The sequence below is a fragment of the Eschscholzia californica genome, unplaced genomic scaffold (genome assembly GCF_041429995.1).
Source record: "Eschscholzia californica isolate CP2 unplaced genomic scaffold, dmEscCali1.0.p SCAF_5, whole genome shotgun sequence".
NCBI lineage: Eukaryota > Viridiplantae > Streptophyta > Magnoliopsida > Ranunculales > Papaveraceae > Eschscholzia > Eschscholzia californica.
Window position 1 is genome coordinate 27,270,961 of NW_028238472.1, and position 16,616 is coordinate 27,287,576.

At 44.1% G+C, this 16,616-nt stretch overlaps 1 protein-coding gene and 1 long non-coding RNA gene across 2 annotated transcripts; one reads left to right on the forward strand and one right to left on the reverse strand.

The window, feature by feature from the left end:
- Positions 1–2,968: 2,968 nt before the first annotated feature.
- LOC147538058 (uncharacterized) lies at positions 2,969–9,712 on the reverse strand. Its single transcript, XR_015224970.1, has 2 exons — positions 9,072–9,712; positions 2,969–3,208 (listed from the first exon to the last, which is right to left on the reverse strand). It is a non-coding gene; the product is annotated as an uncharacterized LOC147538058 (long non-coding RNA).
- Positions 9,256–16,245, forward strand: LOC147538059 (uncharacterized). Its single transcript, XM_086639457.1, has 2 exons — positions 9,256–14,773; positions 15,930–16,245. The coding sequence occupies exon 1, from the start codon at positions 10,709–10,711 to the stop codon at positions 12,263–12,265; it is 1,557 nt and encodes a 518-aa protein (XP_086495583.1). The 5' UTR covers positions 9,256–10,708; the 3' UTR covers positions 12,266–14,773; positions 15,930–16,245.
- Positions 16,246–16,616: the final 371 nt, after the last annotated feature.

The following is a 16,616-nucleotide window of genomic DNA, read 5'->3' on the forward strand; positions in this document are numbered from 1 at the left end:
CTTTGGTTCATCTTCCTTAGCTTGCTCATCTACCGGAGGCCGAACCTCTACCGGAGTGTCTATCTCAAACTCCACCTATTCTCCATGATCTTCTTGCTCCACCCATTTACCAACACCCTCTCAAGCATCTACAGGCGTTACCTTCTGAGTTACCATGGCTAACTCATCAAAAGTAACGTCTCTACTGATGAGAAACTTCTTTGTTCATACGTTCCGCCACACCATTCTGCTGTGGTGTCTTTCTGACCGTATGGTGTCTCAGAATCCCTTGGTCTACACAGAACCTATTAAACTCGTTTCCGCAAAATTCCATGCCATTGTCAGTCCTCAAGCGTTTGATCGATTTTCTAGACTGCTTCTCGATCAAGGTCTTCCACTGCTTGAACTTGATGAATGCCTCATCTTTGCGTTTCAGTATGTAGACTGATACTTTCCTGGAAAAATCATCTATCAAGGTTAACATGTATCTACCCCCACCATGTGAGCTAACCCGATAGGGACCCCAAAGATCTGAATGGATGTAATCCAGAGTTCCTTTGGTATTATGAAACGTTGTACTGAAGTTTACCCGACATTGCTTTCGGAAGACACAATGTTCACAAAATTCCTATTTTCCAACTTTCTGTCCATAGAGTAAACCCTGTTAGCTCAGTATGGCCATCCCCCTTTCACTCATATGCCCTATATGCATATGCCATAGCTTGGTAGTCTCAACTTCCTTGTCTGATGATGATACCGCTAGAGATCCGGTAACAGTGTTACCCAGTAGCAGATATAGACCATTCTTCTTCAACCCCTTCGTAACTATATGACTCCCTTTAGAAAATCGAAGTACACCACCTTCACCAACAAATTTGCATCCATTATCAGCCAGAATTCCCAAAGAGATTAGATTCCTCTTGAAATCTGGAACATGTCTGGTGTCTTTTATACTCTTCACAACACCATCGTGCATCTTGATCTGAATAGTACCAATTCCAACCACCTTACAAGGAGCGTCGTTTCCCATTAACACCTTACCGCCATTAATGACTGTGTAAGTGGAAAACCATTCCTTATGAGGACATACATGGATAGTACAACCAGTATCCAAAATCCACCAATCTTCAGCGAAACAGGCATTGATTGCCAGAACCATAGCTTCGTCACAATCTTCAATGATTGCCAAGACACTACCATCATCTTCTTCGATGACTGCTGCCTCTGCAAGCTTCTTTCCAAGCTCAGGACAATTCCTTTTGAAGTGCCCCTCCTTCTTACAGTTAAAGTATCTGTACTTCTTTGGTTTCGATTTAGACCGTGAACGGCCCTTCCCATCGACCACATGTTGCGACCTTCCCTGATGATGCATAAAATGTCCAGACATTGACCATTCTCTGAAGAGTCAAAGATCAGACCAGAAGTCTCTTGGAACAGCTCGGTTTAAGGCAGCAGGACAGCTAAAACCCCTGATGGTGTACCACACATTCCCCAAACTGGGAGGTCGGCCAGAAGAAACCAGCTCTGCACAAAACGCCCTTGGCATGGACAGATCAGCCCTGGGATCTCTAAAGGAATAAGAGGGTCTCTACGTAGGTTCGACCCATATCCTACGCCCAGAATTGGGGAGATATCAGCGCTGCGCAACCTAATAACTTAATCCCGGACTTTCCAGAAAGATCTCAGTCAGCCACATATCTTGAAGTGTTTAAGCCCGATTGGACTCCACGTATCTAAATGAGGAAACTTCTCCTTTAGAATCTATGACTCCGGCAAGATATCAAAGAAGTATCCTTGAACTTAGGAACTTTCACTTATCAAAGATCCGTGATAGACTCGAAGAGAAACCCTAGATACGCAAAAGAGGTAACTTATATTACGGTTTGGCGACCACCGCTTCACCACCGCCACTAATCATAGTCGGCCTAACTTCGCCTATAAAAGGCCCCCACATCATCCTTCACAGGACACAGTCTCTTCCAAACAGACGCACACTTTCTCCCAAAAAAATAAGATCTCTTCATACTAGAAGGATCACCCCAAAAACAGAGTTATCTCAACTCTCCCCCAAAAGGATCGATCAATATCCATTCTTTTACTCCAAATAGCACCCTGACTGTCTTGAGCGTCGGAGGGGTTTCCGAACCCTTTGCAGGTTTTCCCCCGAGGACGGACGAGTAGGAGCAAGAAACAAGGAGTAGGAGCAAGAAGAAAGGAACGAGGAGCTGGATCAAACAAGCGGAGCAGAGCAGAGCAAAGCAAAGATGAACAGGAAATCAGAGCTAAACATGGGAATATCTCCTCTCACAACTGAATATCCCATCATAACCGAGGTTGTCATGCATCAACTCCCTTTTCCATGTTGATTTAACCGGGAGCCAATTTTCGACATCAGCATTTGGCGCTAGAGAAGGGGATCTCTGATGTGACATGAAAATGTCACATTTGGAGAGCATAACTTAGACTAATTATTCCTTTTCGAGTGTTATCAATAATATTTTATGTGTTTTTCATGTTAGGTACCATATTTGGAATAAAGAACTTAATTCGGAATAAAAGGAGCGAATTATCACTATCATTTCATGTGTCAAAAATGAGAGAAAAAGACTTCAAGCAAATCAAATGACAAGTATAGTCAATGACGAGTCCGACGGTGAAAACGGTATTCAATTTGGAGTTCGGACGGGGAAGATATGAAAGAAAGAAGTCCGAGGGTATTCTAGTCCTTTGTGAGAATTTGAAGATGTAGAGACAAGGATAGAGGCACTCTCTTGGTTTCTAAATCAAAGCCCAAAACCAAGTCCAAGCCCAAGATATATTAAGAGAAGAAGAATTGTGTGGATATTTTATGGGCACCCATTTGTGGTCTAAAGACTTAGTCAAGTTTGACTAAGTCTAGGGTTTGACTCAAGTTAGAGAAAGGGGGGTCAAAAAAGACTATTCATCTTCTTCTTCAATCATCTTCTAGCTTGGGCAAGAGGCAAGAGAGAAAGAGGCAAGGGGGTTTGGTTCTTCATCACCAAGTTCTAGGGTTTCAAGGCAAGAGTTTGAAGAGAGGGAGCTTGAGAGAGAAGGAGAGGTGTCGGCCAAGTTGGCCGGCACCATAGCAAAGTCGCGGAACATGGAAGAAAGGCAGCACGGCCATGGAGAACGCACAAGGCTGCAGCTCCAGCACGCTCCACAGCAGCTCCAGCACGCTGGACAGCAGCAACACGACGACGAGCAGCAGCTGCTTGTCACGGAGTAAAGTTTCGGCCTATACTTTAACACCGTGCGGCACTTGTCTTAGCACAAGTCTAAGCCTTCTCCACTAAAATGCCTAAGTAACCTTGACTTATTAGGCAAGTTCTATCACTATGACTCCAAGAAAAGGAAGCTATCAAAGTATGCACAAACTTGAGAGAAGATGATCTTTGTTGATGAAACTTAAAGATTACAAGAAAGCTCTTGGGCACAACTCCCAAGTCACTTAATCTCTCTCTAACACTTCTTGAATCCTTGCTTGGATGCCTTACAAATGAGGGGTGATCCCCTATTTATACTAGTTCCTACATACAATGGACGGCTAGGATTTACCCACATGTAACACATCTAATGGTGATGGAAATCTCTAGATTACTTGGGCTCCAAGTATCTCTAGGAAATATCTCCTTGCCATCTCTAGAAAACTCCTTGGGTTGGGCCAAAGAGTGCAGAAAATGAGGCATCCAACTATGCACAAAGCTGCCTGGCCCATTCTTGATGTTTGGCTAAGTCTGGCTGCTGTTGTGAGCTTGAATAAGCTACTGTCCGGCCCAAATAGGCTGCTGCCTGGTGCTCCAAAATGGGTCAAAATGAGTGGGCTGTGACATTCTCCCCCACTTAAGCCGCGGACGTCCTCGTCGCGATATCCTCGTGGTACTTGCTGATAAGATCCTTGTGTTGCCACAGGGTGTCTTCATGCTCCCAACTTGCTTCACTATCTGGTAGCCCCTTCCATCGTACTAAGTACTCCTTGTAGATGCGCCCGGCTCTGGAAATCCGCCTATGTGACTCAATGCTTTCTACCTCTTTGTCAAATGAGGTAGTCATAGTGACAGGTGCTCTACTGCTTTGGCCTCTGGTTGCATCTTCTGGATCTGCATGATACGGCTTTAGGCAGCTCACATGAAAGACGGGATGGATTTTGAGATGTGCTGAAAGCTCCAACCTATAAGATGCCTTCCCGACTTTCTTAAGTATAGGGAATGGTCCCTCATACCTCCTGATCAGTCTATTGTGTACCTTCCTAAGGGACTTGAACTGATTTTGATTGAACTTGAGCATTACCAAGTCTCCATCCTGAAACTCCAAAGGACGCCTCTTTTGATCGGCCCATTTCTTCATCTTCTTGGCTGCCTTCTCTAAGTATGACCTGGCAACGTCGAGTTCCTCTTGCCATCCTTTGGCAACTTGATAAGCTGCCGGGCTAGCTCCTCCATACCCACCTGCAACAGTATGGGGAGTAAGTGGCTGCTGGCCTATAGTTAACTCGAAAGGACTATGCCCAGTAGATTCACTCCTCTGCAAGTTATAGCTAAACTGGGCGATGTCCAAGAGCTCCACCCAATTCCTTTGGTTAGCGGTCACAAAATGCCTCAAGTATAACTCCAACAATGCATTGACCCGTTCCGTCTGGCCATCGGTTTGAGGATGGAAGCTCGTAGAAAAGCTCAACTCCGACCCAAGTAGCCTGAATATCTCGGTCCAAAACTTCCCGGTGAACCTTGGGTCTCGGTCGCTTACTATGTTGGCTGGAACACCCCAATACTTCACGACATGCTTGACAAACAACCCTGCTGCCTGCTCTGCTGTGCAATCAACTGGGGCAGCTATGAAAATTGCATATTTTGTGAATCTGTCTACCACAACTAGAATGGAACCCAAACCATCAACTTTTGGTAAGGCAGATATGAAATCCAAGGAAACACTTGCCCACGGTTTTTCTGCAATAGGAAGTGGCTTTAAGAGTCCCGCCGCCTTCTTCTGTTCCACCTTATCTTGTTGACATATAAGGCAGGTTTTCACATATGCATCTATGTCGTCCCTCATCCTGGGCCAATAATATTTAAGCTCGAGCAAGGCCATGGTTCTCCTTTGGCCAGGGTGTCCAGCCCACTTGCTATCATGGCACTCCCTCATGAGTGCTCTCCTGAGATCACCAACCTTTGGCACATAAAGTTGGTTCCTCCGGGTGAAGAGAAGACCATTATACATCATGAATTTCTTGGTCTTCCTCTCTAAGGATGCCTGTATAAGTCCCTTAGCATGGGGATCTTGTTGAAGTCCCTCTCTAATCCGGTCCAAGATGGTAGAGTCCGGCTTACTAACCGCTGCATGGAACTCCATGGATGCAAGTTCGGCTTTCCGGCTTAGTGCATCAGCAACGTTGTTGGTGCGTCCGGGCTTGTACTCCATCTTTATATCAAACTCGGCCAAGAAATCCTGCCATCTGGCTTGCTTGGGACTTAGCTTCTTCTGAGTTAGGAAGTAGCTTGTTGCCACATTATCAGTATAGATGGTGAAGGAAGTCCCCAATAGATAGTGCCTCCAAGTCCTTAGACAATGCACTACGGCTGTCATTTCCTTCTCTTGCACCGTGTACCGCCTCTCTGTGTCATTAAGCTTCCGGCTTTCATAGGCAATGGGATGGCCTTCCCGCATAAGAACACCTCCTATGGCAAAGTCAGAAGCATCAGTATGTACCTCATATGGCAGCAAATGGTTTGGCAACTTAAGAACAGGCTCCTTTATTATTGCATGCTTGAGATCATCAAAGGCTGCTTGGCACTCGTCCGTCCATGACCAAGCATGGTTCTTCTTTAGAAGATCCGTCAAAGGGGCGGCCCTTTTTGAATACCCTTCAATGAATCTCCTGTAGTAGTTCACAAGGCCCAAGAAGGACCTAAGCTGAGTTACTTTGGTTGGTTCCTCCCAACCTTGGATTGCCTGCACCTTCTTGCCATCCATCCAAATCTGCCCATCCCCAATCCAATGTCCAAGAAAGGACACCTTGGTAGAAGCAAATGAGCACTTCTCCCTTTTGACAAAGAGAGAGTTTTCCCTTAAGACTCGGAAGACAGTTCGTAGGTGGTCGATGTGTTCCTCCATAGTCCGGCTATATATAACAATGTCATCGAGATATACTACTACGAACTTGTCTAAGTATGGGTGGAATACCTTGTTCATTAAAGTGCAAAATGTAGCTGGAGCATTTGTTAGACCAAAAGGCATCACAAGGAATTCATAAGCTCCGTACCTGGTGACGCACGTAGTCTTTGGTTCATCTCCTTCGGCTATCCTGACTTGATAGTATCCCGATCTCAAGTCAAGTTTGGAAAAGACCTTGGCGCCTCCCAGTTGATCGAACAGGTCTTCTACTCGTGGGATGGGATATTTATTCTTTACTGTCACCTTGTTTAAAGCCCTATAGTCTATGCAGAGACGAAGGCTTCCATCATGCTTCTTCTGAAACAGGACCGGTGCTCCATAAGGTGACTTCGACGGCTGAATGAACCCTGCATCTGAGAGCTCCTTGAGTTGCTTCCTTAACTCTGCCAACTCAGGTGGGGCCATTCTGTATGGTGCCAATGCAGGTGGTTTGGCCCCGGGTTCCAGCTTAATCTCATGATCCACCTCCCTCCTAGGTGGTAATTGCTTTGGTAACTCAGCGGGCATGACGTCCTTGTACTCTGCAAGGACAACATCAACCTCGAGTGGGACTAAGGCACCAGTCCCTTCATCTTCCTCCTTCAAGGTAGCCAGGAAGGTCTCTTCCCCTTTTGCAAGCCCCCTACTAAGTTGAATAGCAGAAAGAGTACCTTGCTTTGAGGCACTTCTAGTAGCTTGGACCATGCACGGACTCTTTTCATCGTTGATGCTCACCACATTGAGATATGGAATGACTGCAGCTCTGGCGGCTTCCATGAACTCTAGTCCCAACACGATTTTGAAGTCGTCCATCTCAGCTACCATGAAGTCCACTACGCCACCCCATGTGCCAATCTTCAGGGGTACGCTCCGTGCTATGCCGTGTACAGCCTTAGGTGGGGCATTCACTGACTTCATCTTACTCCAGTCTTCTTCGAACTTAAGTTCGAGCCTCTTTGCTTCTTCCGGCCTGATGAAATTGTCTGTGGCTCCGCAATCAACCATGGCTTTAGCCTCCTTCCCGTTCAATGCTATGCTCACGTACATGAGGGACCTTCTCTTCTTTGGCTTGGCAGCTTCTGTCCCCTTTAGAGCATTTAAGCTGAGTGCTCCCATCTGTGGCTCATCCTCTTCTTCCTCCTCGAGATGCTGTTCCGCCTCCTTTGTGAACATGGCATTCACTTTGGTCCGGTTTGGGCATTCGTATGCATAGTGATCCCCCGTGCAGATAAAGCATTTTCTAGGGCGATCTCCTCCGCTCTTCCATCGTGCCTTCCATTCTTTGGGACCTTTGTGATTCTCCTTGGGTGTATCTTTCCTTGACTCCTTCAGTGGTGGCCTCTCTCCCCCACTTTTGCTCAGACTACTCTTTGGTTTGAACTGCTCCGGCCTGCTATACGAGTAGTCTTCTAGCTTCTCCACCGTGCACAAGGCTGTGGGCAGATCTTCGACACCTCTTCTTCGTAGCTCGGTTGCTGCCCATGGCTTGAGGCCATGAAGGAAGTGGTACAGCCTATCCTTCTCGTGCATATCTGGGATATCAAGTATAAGGGTGTTAAATTGTTTCACATAATCAGTGATGGTACCTGTATGCTTGAGGGTCATGAGCTTATCTCTTGCTCGGAATTCTACGTTCTCCAGGAAGAACTGCGCCTTGAACTCCTTCTTGAAGTCCTCCCATGTATCGATCCGACATAGCCCTCTCTCGACTTCCACGGTTTTGCGTCGCCACCACAGCATTGCATCCTCCACGAGGTACATGGCTGCTGCATCCACCATAGCATCCTCGTCTTCAAGATGGAGGGCCTTGAAGTACCTCTCCATGTTCCATAGGAAGTTGTCAACTTCCTTGGCACTCCTTGCTCCACTAAAGCTCATAGGGTCTGGCACCTTGACCCTAGCTCCTCCTTGAGCCGAGCTACTCCCACTATTGGCCACGGCCTTCTCCATCAATAAGTATCGAGTCTTAAAGTCCTCGAACTCGGCAAGCATCTTCTCCGATGCTCTAAGCTTGCTGGCCATCTCCCTTTTCATCACATCCAATGTCGCCTCTACCGACTTCTCCATCCCATCGAAAGCATCTTGCTGGCGTGATAAGATGCCGGTAACATCATTAGCAAATTCCTCTTGCTTCTCTATACGTTCCAGCAGCATGTCTAGCTTCTCTTCAGCTGCAACCAACCTGGCCTCCATGGAAGCTTCCCGATCTCTTGACTTCTCTCGGGCAGCCCTCTTGGCTTTTGGACGTCCCTCCTGTGGAACATTCTCAATTTCACTCGACATAGTTCCGACGTGGCTCTGATACCAACTGTCACGGAGTAAAGTTTCGGCCTATACTTTAACACCGTGCGGCACTTGTCTTAGCACAAGTCTAAGCCTTCTCCACTAAAATGCCTAAGTAACCTTGACTTATTAGGCAAGTTCTATCACTATGACTCCAAGAAAAGGAAGCTATCAAAGTATGCACAAACTTGAGAGAAGATGGTCTTTGTTGATGAAACTTAAAGATTACAAGAAAGCTCTTGGGCACAACTCCCAAGTCACTCAATCTCTCTCTAACACTTCTTGAATCCTTGCTTGGATGCCTTACAAATGAGGGGTGATCCCCTATTTATACTAGTTCCTACATACAATGGACGGCTAGGATTTACCCACATGTAACACATCTAATGGTGATGGAAATCTCTAGATTACTTGGGCTCCAAGTATCTCTAGGAAATATCTCCTTGCCATCTCTAGAAAACTCCTTGGGTTGGGCCAAAGAGTGCACAAAATGAGGCATCCAACTATGCACAAAGCTGCCTGGCCCATTCTTGATGTTTGGCTAAGTCTGGCTGCTGTTGTGAGCTTGAATAAGCTACTGTCCGGCCCAAATAGGCTGCTGCCTGGTGCTCCAAAATGGGTCAAAATGAGTGGGCTGTGACATGCTGCAAGCGTCGAATCTCTCACGGGAGCAGCAGCAGGGCACGCCGGCACAGCAGCTCGGACGTGCACGGGACGCGTGCTGCTGCTCGGACCTGTTCGGGCCGAGACGTGGAGCTCGGATGTATCTATGGTTGGTCGGATTCCATGCTCATTTGGCCGGATTTGATGTTCTAGGGGTTTGGCCGGAATTTTACCTTTCTTTGACCGGATTTTTCGTGTTTTTCCGGCAACTTTCTTGACTCAAAACCATAAGGCTTTTACTCCCCATGTCTTGATCTATCTTCCCATGTAGTTTTATTTGATTTTGGGTTAGAAATTGGTAGAGAGAGAAAGCTAGGGTTTAGCTTTAATGGAGGTTTGTGATAAATGGAGAAGATGATGGTGGTCGCTATGGGGAACCCAGAAATTTGCTAAGGGGAGATCGGCTGCACCTTAAAGACTCATATTTTCCGACGATCTTAGCCTCGAACAACATCGAAAAAGGGGGATTCTCTCATCATCTTCTTTCCATATCTTATTTAATCACCATGTTTAACTAACTTTAGTGTGTCGATTATATGAGATGAAATGTGATGAATTCGTGACTATGTTTAATATGATTTGATGTTTTGATTATAAATTGATGTTCATTTATTTCGATTATCGTTTTGATCGTATTTTCATGTGTCTTGTCAAGCACTTCGCATAGTTAATAGACGAAACGAAGTATTCGATATCGATCGTAGTCTAAGTCATAATTTCATGTGTCTTGTCATGCACTTCACATAGTTAGGCGACTAGACGACACTTTCGATGATTCGGGATTAACCGATTTAGACGTTTATTTGACTAAGTATGATCTCCGGATATACGTAGTACTTAGAGACATCTACTTTAGGAGTCGAATATCGATTATACTTAGGAACATTAGATCGAACTACACGTAGTCGTAGGTTTATCATTATGGATTCCCGGACTTCGACACCTCTCTCGCTTATTTGTTGCCCGAATCGAGTCTTACCGTCTCCCGACTCTTGTTCCTCCGACTCTTCTCTCGAATCTCTCTCGCCCGTTTACTTTCTTCTTTAGTTTAGTTTTACTTGCTTTAATTGTTTTCTTCATTGCTTATTCAATCAAAACCCTCGTTTACCTTTGTTTTTCTCCTTTTAGTCTAAGTTAGCTTTTAATATCTAGACCGAGGGATAAGACCCTTCGATATCCAAATTGCCTTCCTATCCTTGGATCGATCCCGGCTTTGCCGGATTACTACTTGATACCTCCGCTTGGGTGTGTAACCTTTTCGGGTACATCAAGTTTTTGGCGCCGCTGCCGGGGATAGGTTTAGTAGTTAGGATAGCGTTTGTTGTTTTGTTCATTAGTCTTGTGTTAGTTGCTTTCTTAGACGTTTTCTCTTTATTTATTTTTGTAGTTTTTTATCTTCTTTTTAGGTACCGTTTTCGAGAAAAGAGCCAAAAGCGACATAAAGGCGAGGGAAAAGGAAGGAATCGAGAAGCCAAGGAAAAGGCGAACGAAAGGAGAGGAGCACTCGATAGTATCACATTCTATCTCTTCCTTTTTACTTGTGTGTGATTGTTAGTCTATAAGTGTTTGTCCCATTTTGCGATTGTGTGTTAGTATCCTTGAACATTGTGAGATCATGGCAAGTTGGTCATTTGATGAGAATGACCTTATGCGAACCCTTTCCAACACTAGTCGACCATCTACAAGTCATCAGGACTACACAAATTTACATAGGAATGTTCTGACTAGTGATAGGAGTAGGCGAGTTGAGCCTGACCGACCTAAGATAACCATGAGTGAATATCGACGGATGTATGGAATCGGTCAGACTCGTCATGAATATGGTTTTAGGGATTATGGGCATGAGGGTAATCAACCCCGTAAGAGTCTTCGAGACTATCGACAAGAATTTGGGATGACAACACCTTCATGTATGAATTTGTCATTTGATGATAACCGTAGTTCTATTAGTATTGATCGACCACGTCGAAGTCTTCGTGACTATCGACAAGCATATATGAACGGTTCACTTAGTGATGACAATTCCCGACTCGATGATTCCACTCAAAGAGTCGAGTCTATGTATATACATGAAGGTAGTGAAGAAAGGACCTTGGAGACCATTAACCCGGTTTGTGCTATTTGTGCGAGCTTAGACCATTTAACCGAGTATTGTCCCATGATCCGTGTTCCGCGAGAGTCTTCGTCTAGTTATACTCATGTGCCTTATTACAAGGAGATGTCTGAAGACACTCTCCAAGCAATTTTAGAGTACCAAACTAGATTTAATCGAGATATAACAGAGATCACGGAACGGCTTCTCAAAATTGTTGATAGACTTGAGTCAGAGCTTATCGTCGACGAGGAAGGGGTTTGCGCACCCCAAACTCAAGAGGAGACTATGAATGATGGTGAGGGTAATACACCTAACTCTAGTCTTAAGTTAAATGTCGAAGAAGCTCCTGATAGACCCTTAGAGCATGAATTGACCGATGACCCTTGTTGCTCACTCCCCGGACCATCGTCATCTCACCATGATCAGACCTCATTAGGTTTTAATGTTCAGGATGATAGCTCCAGGAACAATTTTGGGGATGACACTATTTTGAGCTTTTCGATTTTTAACACTTGTGAGGAGGCAGTCTTAGATGCCTTGTTAGAAAAGAATGGTGTTGTAACAAACTTTGAGGCTCCAGATGCCTTTAAGGATGTCGATAACATAGTAGTTGAAGAGAAAATGGATAGTTTGGCAGACCATTTACCTAAGGAAACCACGGACCTAGACTTGGTCCCTGAGCCGATTGCCTTACCTTTAGAGTCTGGTTCGACCTTCCACATGATCTTAGACTCGGTTGTTGACCCCTTTTGGGACGCTTCGGACGTCTTTCCTAGTATGTCTAGGGACTTAGTGGATGTTCTATCCACTAAGCTTGAGTTTGACTTTTTGCCTTCGACTGACCTTCCCTCACTTCGCCTATATGTCGATCCTTTTGACGACTTCTTAGTCGTCGCCCCTAGCATTCATGCTAACTTAGTGGACCGTGCATCCACTAAGTTTGGGGATGGCCTCTTTTCGGTTTTCGTCTCACGCGCACTTCTTTGGTTTAATATTTCTGTGAGACGATTACCATGTGTATATAGCTTTCTTTGGGTTGACCCCCAAATCTTCCGTCTTTTGCTATATGATCATTAGCCGATTAAGGTGGCATTTGATGTTTGTGGGTAGCATCTCTGGAAACCCTCCGCGAGACATAACTCGTGCTCTTGTGTGAATCAAAGGCTAATTGCATAGCTCGATGCAATCGTCTATACCCGCGTTAGTGGTAGACTTTATATGGTCATGTCTTCTTTTGTTCTTCATTCTCATTATATTTTTGGATATTTTAGGAGCATTTCTTATATGTTTTACTTCTAAGGCATGGTTTGTTCCAAGTTTGGGGATGGCGCGAGCTTGGCATCAACTTGGAACCTCTTTATACATGAGCCTTGGTAGTATCCATTTTTTTTATCTCCTTCGGTTATGGTAATATCTCTCCACTCTTCTCTTTAAATTGATGTGTCTCTTTATCTTTTGGTGAGTGTATGCTTAGAACATTGAGGACAATGTTAGTTTTAAGTTTGGGGATGCGGGATATGACCATAACCAATGCATGACCATGGGTTTCAAAGACAAAAGGGTTCAAATTAGCCAAATTTTGAAAATTTTTGAACATTTTGAGTAGATTTGCATGTGATTATAGTGATAGTTTTAAGAATGTTGATGGATATGTGTCGAGTTGATGAGTTTTGTGATTGCTAATGGTCTTTGCATGAAAGTCGAGTCCTTGAGTGTTTGTGTTATGCTATGGGAGTAACATCTTAGTGAAGAAGAAACATCTCTAAGAAACCTAGAGTAGTCATTAGTGGAGACTTAACCCATGTGAGAGCTCAAAGCCTAAATTGTCCTTCGAGTCTACTCTTCCGCGCTAACTCCGAGTAGAATGAAGAGCTACTCAACCTCGTAACTTATAAAAGAGCTCATTTGATCTCGTGTGCTCAACTTCCTTAGCCACTAGGAGTGACATTAGGATAGCGAACTAACCTTGCCCTTGCAGTCCATGAAACCCGATAAGAATGCCAACTAGAGGGAGGCGGATACTCCATCACCATCCATCATCTTATATCCCGAGAATGAAGACATGAGAAGAAAGAATGAAGAATGTCAAGAGCAAGTATGAAATGAAAAGTTGATTGCAAGAATAGAGTTATGTGTGTTGTATTTTGTTTTGGTTGATTGTATTTGTGTTATGAAAAAGAAAAAAAAAAAAAAAAAAAAAAAAAAAAAAGAATGAAAAAAAAAGGTGAAAAAAAAAGAAGAAAGAGAAATGAAATAAAGTGGTTTATGTGTATGTTTGAGCATGTTAGCTCTTTTGTGTGAGTGATGTGATTGTATATATGTGTGTTTGTGTTTGTGTTTATGTTCATGAATAAGTATTCGAAGCAAGAAACGAATGTGGAAGTGCTCAAGAGGTTCTATCATGAAGAGTTCGACATTCTCGGGAATCCTCCATCGTCATCCATCTCTAGTATCCGTTAACCTTTGGAAGGCATTCTTAGAGGGTAGAATGGGTGAGAAGGGCGAGTGAGCTTCCCCACTCTACTTAGTGGCTAATTCCTTTTCGAAGATCATTCGTTCCAAAATGTTGTCCTCACTCCTTTTTATGTGTTGAGTCCATGTTAGTGATCACACTCACACATACGAGCGAACCATTCTTGAGTGATTTCATATTTGGAGTGTATGTCCGTGAGGCCGAAGTCGAGGCGAAATGTACTAAACTTAGGAATCAAAGTTTTGTGACTTCGGAACATAGATGTTGCTCATTATGGTATGACACTAGCACTTTAGGGTAAGATCATTAGTGAAGGGGCCTTTAGCTTTTACAAGTACGTATTTACTTGATTCATTATGTGTTGACATGCTTAAACCCTTTACTATGTGAACTATGCTTATCTATGATTTGGATGTTGGACCCTTGTGTCTCATGAGACTCGATGTTTGTGGGTATCATCTATGGAAACCCTCACGAGACAAAACTCGTCCTCTAGGGGTAACCTAGAGGTTTAAAGGCTTGTTGCATACGCTAAATGCAACCGGGATGCCTTCGAAAGTGAGTTAGGCTTTTATTTTGTTTTATTTGCTCGAAGACTAGCAAAGTTTAAGTTTGGGGATCTTGATGTGACATGAAAATGTCACATTTGGAGAGCATAACTTAGACTAATTATTCCTTTTCGAGTGTTATCAATAATATTTTATGTGTTTTTCATGTTAGGTACCATATTTGGAATAAAGAACTTAATTCGGAATAAAAGGAGCGAATTATCACTATCATTTCATGTGTCGAAAATGAGAGAAAAAGACTTCAAGCAAATCAAATGACAAGTATAGTCAATGACGAGTCCGACGGTGAAAACGGTATTCAATTTGGAGTTCGGACGGGGAAGATATGAAAGAAAGAAGTCCGAGGGTATTCTAGTCCTTTGTGAGAATTTGAAGATGTAGAGACAAGGATAGAGGCACTCTATTGGTTTCTAAATCAAAGCCCAAAACCAAGTCCAAGCCCAAGATATATTAAGAGAAGAAGAATTATGTGGATATTTTATGGGCACCCATTTGTGGTCTAAAGACTTAGTCAAGTTTGACTAAGTCTAGGGTTTCACTCAAGTTAGAGAAAGGGGGGTCAAAAAAGACTATTCATCTTCTTCTTCAATCATCTTCTAGCTTGGGCAAGAGGCAAGAGAGAAAGAGGCAAGGGGGTTTGGTTCTTCATCACCAAGTTCTAGGGTTTCAAGGCAAGAGTTTGAAGAGAGGGAGCTTGAGAGAGAAGGAGAGGTGCCGGCCAAGTTGGCCGGCACCATAGCAAAGTCGCGGAACATGGAAGCAAGGCAGCACGGCCATGGAGAACGCACAAGGCTGCAGCTCCAGCATGCTCCACAGCAGCTCCAACACGCTGGACAGCAGCTCCAGCACGCTGGACAGCAGCAACACGACGACGAGCAGCAGCTGCTGCAAGCGTCGGATCTCTCACGGGAGCAGCAGCAGGGCACGCCGGCACAACAGCTAGGACGTGCACGGGACGCGTGCTGCTGCTCGGACCTGTTCGGGCCAAGACGTGGAGCTCGGATGTATCTATGGTTGGTCGGATTCCATGCTCATTTGGCCGGATTTGATACTCTAGGGGTTTGGCCGGAATTTTACCTTTCTTTGACCGGATTTTTCGTGTTTTTCCGGCAACTTTCTTGACTCAAAACCATAGGGCTTTTACTCCCCATGTCTTGATCTATCTTCCCATGTAGTTTGATTTGATTTTGGGTTAGAAATTGGTAGAGAGAGAAAGCTAGGGTTTAGCTTTAATGGAGGTTTGTGATAAATGGAGAAGATGATGGTGGTCGCTATGGGGAACCCAGAAATTTACTAAGGGGAGATCGGCTGCACCTTAAGGACTCATATTTTCCGACGATCTTAGCCTCGAACCACATCGAAAAAGGGGGATTCTCTCATCATCTTCTTTCCATATCTTATTTAATCACCATGTTTAACTAACTTTAGTGTGTCGATTATATGAGATGAAATGTGATGAATTCGTGACTATGTTTAATATGATTTGATGTTTTGATTATAAATTGATGTTCATTTATTTCGATTATCGTTTTGATCGTATTTTCATGTGTCTTGTCAAGCACTTCGCATAGTTAATAGACGAAACGAAGTATTCGATATCGATCGTAGTCTAAGTCATAATTTCATGTGTCTTGTCATGCACTTCACATTGTTAGGCGACTAGACGACACTTTCGATGACTCGGGATTAACCGATTTAGACGTTTGTTTGACTAAGTATGATCTCCGGATATACGTAGTACTTAGAGACATCTACTTTAGGAGTCGAATATCGATTATACTTAGGAACATTAGATCGAACTACACGTAGTCGTAGGTTTATCATTATGGATTTCTGGACTTCGACACCTCTCTCGCTTATTTGTTGCCCGAATCGAGTCTTACCGTCTCCCGACTCTTGTTCCTCCGACTCTTTTCTCGAATCTCTCTCGCCCGTTTACTTTCTTGTTTAGTTTAGTTTTACTTGCTTTAATTGTTTTCTTCATTGCTTATTCAATCAAAACCCTCGTTTACCTTTGTTTTTCTCCTTTTAGTCTAAGTTAGCTTTTAATATCTAGACCGAGGGATAAGACCCTTCGATATCCAAATTGCCTTCCTATCCTTGGATCGATCCCGGCTTTGCCGGATTACTACTTGATACCTCCGCTTGGGTGTGTAACCTTTTCGGGTGCATCAATCTCTCCAGCAAATCATCAGAATCGGTAACCCGAACCTCATTCAAGTATCTTTTCAGAACTAATCCTTTTCCTAAAACAAACATGCTAGCTTCCAACCGAACGCCCAATGGAGATCGGGAAAGGTTTCTCAACGTCATGATGCTTACGGCTGCCCTCGAACGACTCAAGGCCGAAAGAAGACAACAAGAGGAGAAAATAGCAAGGCTTCAA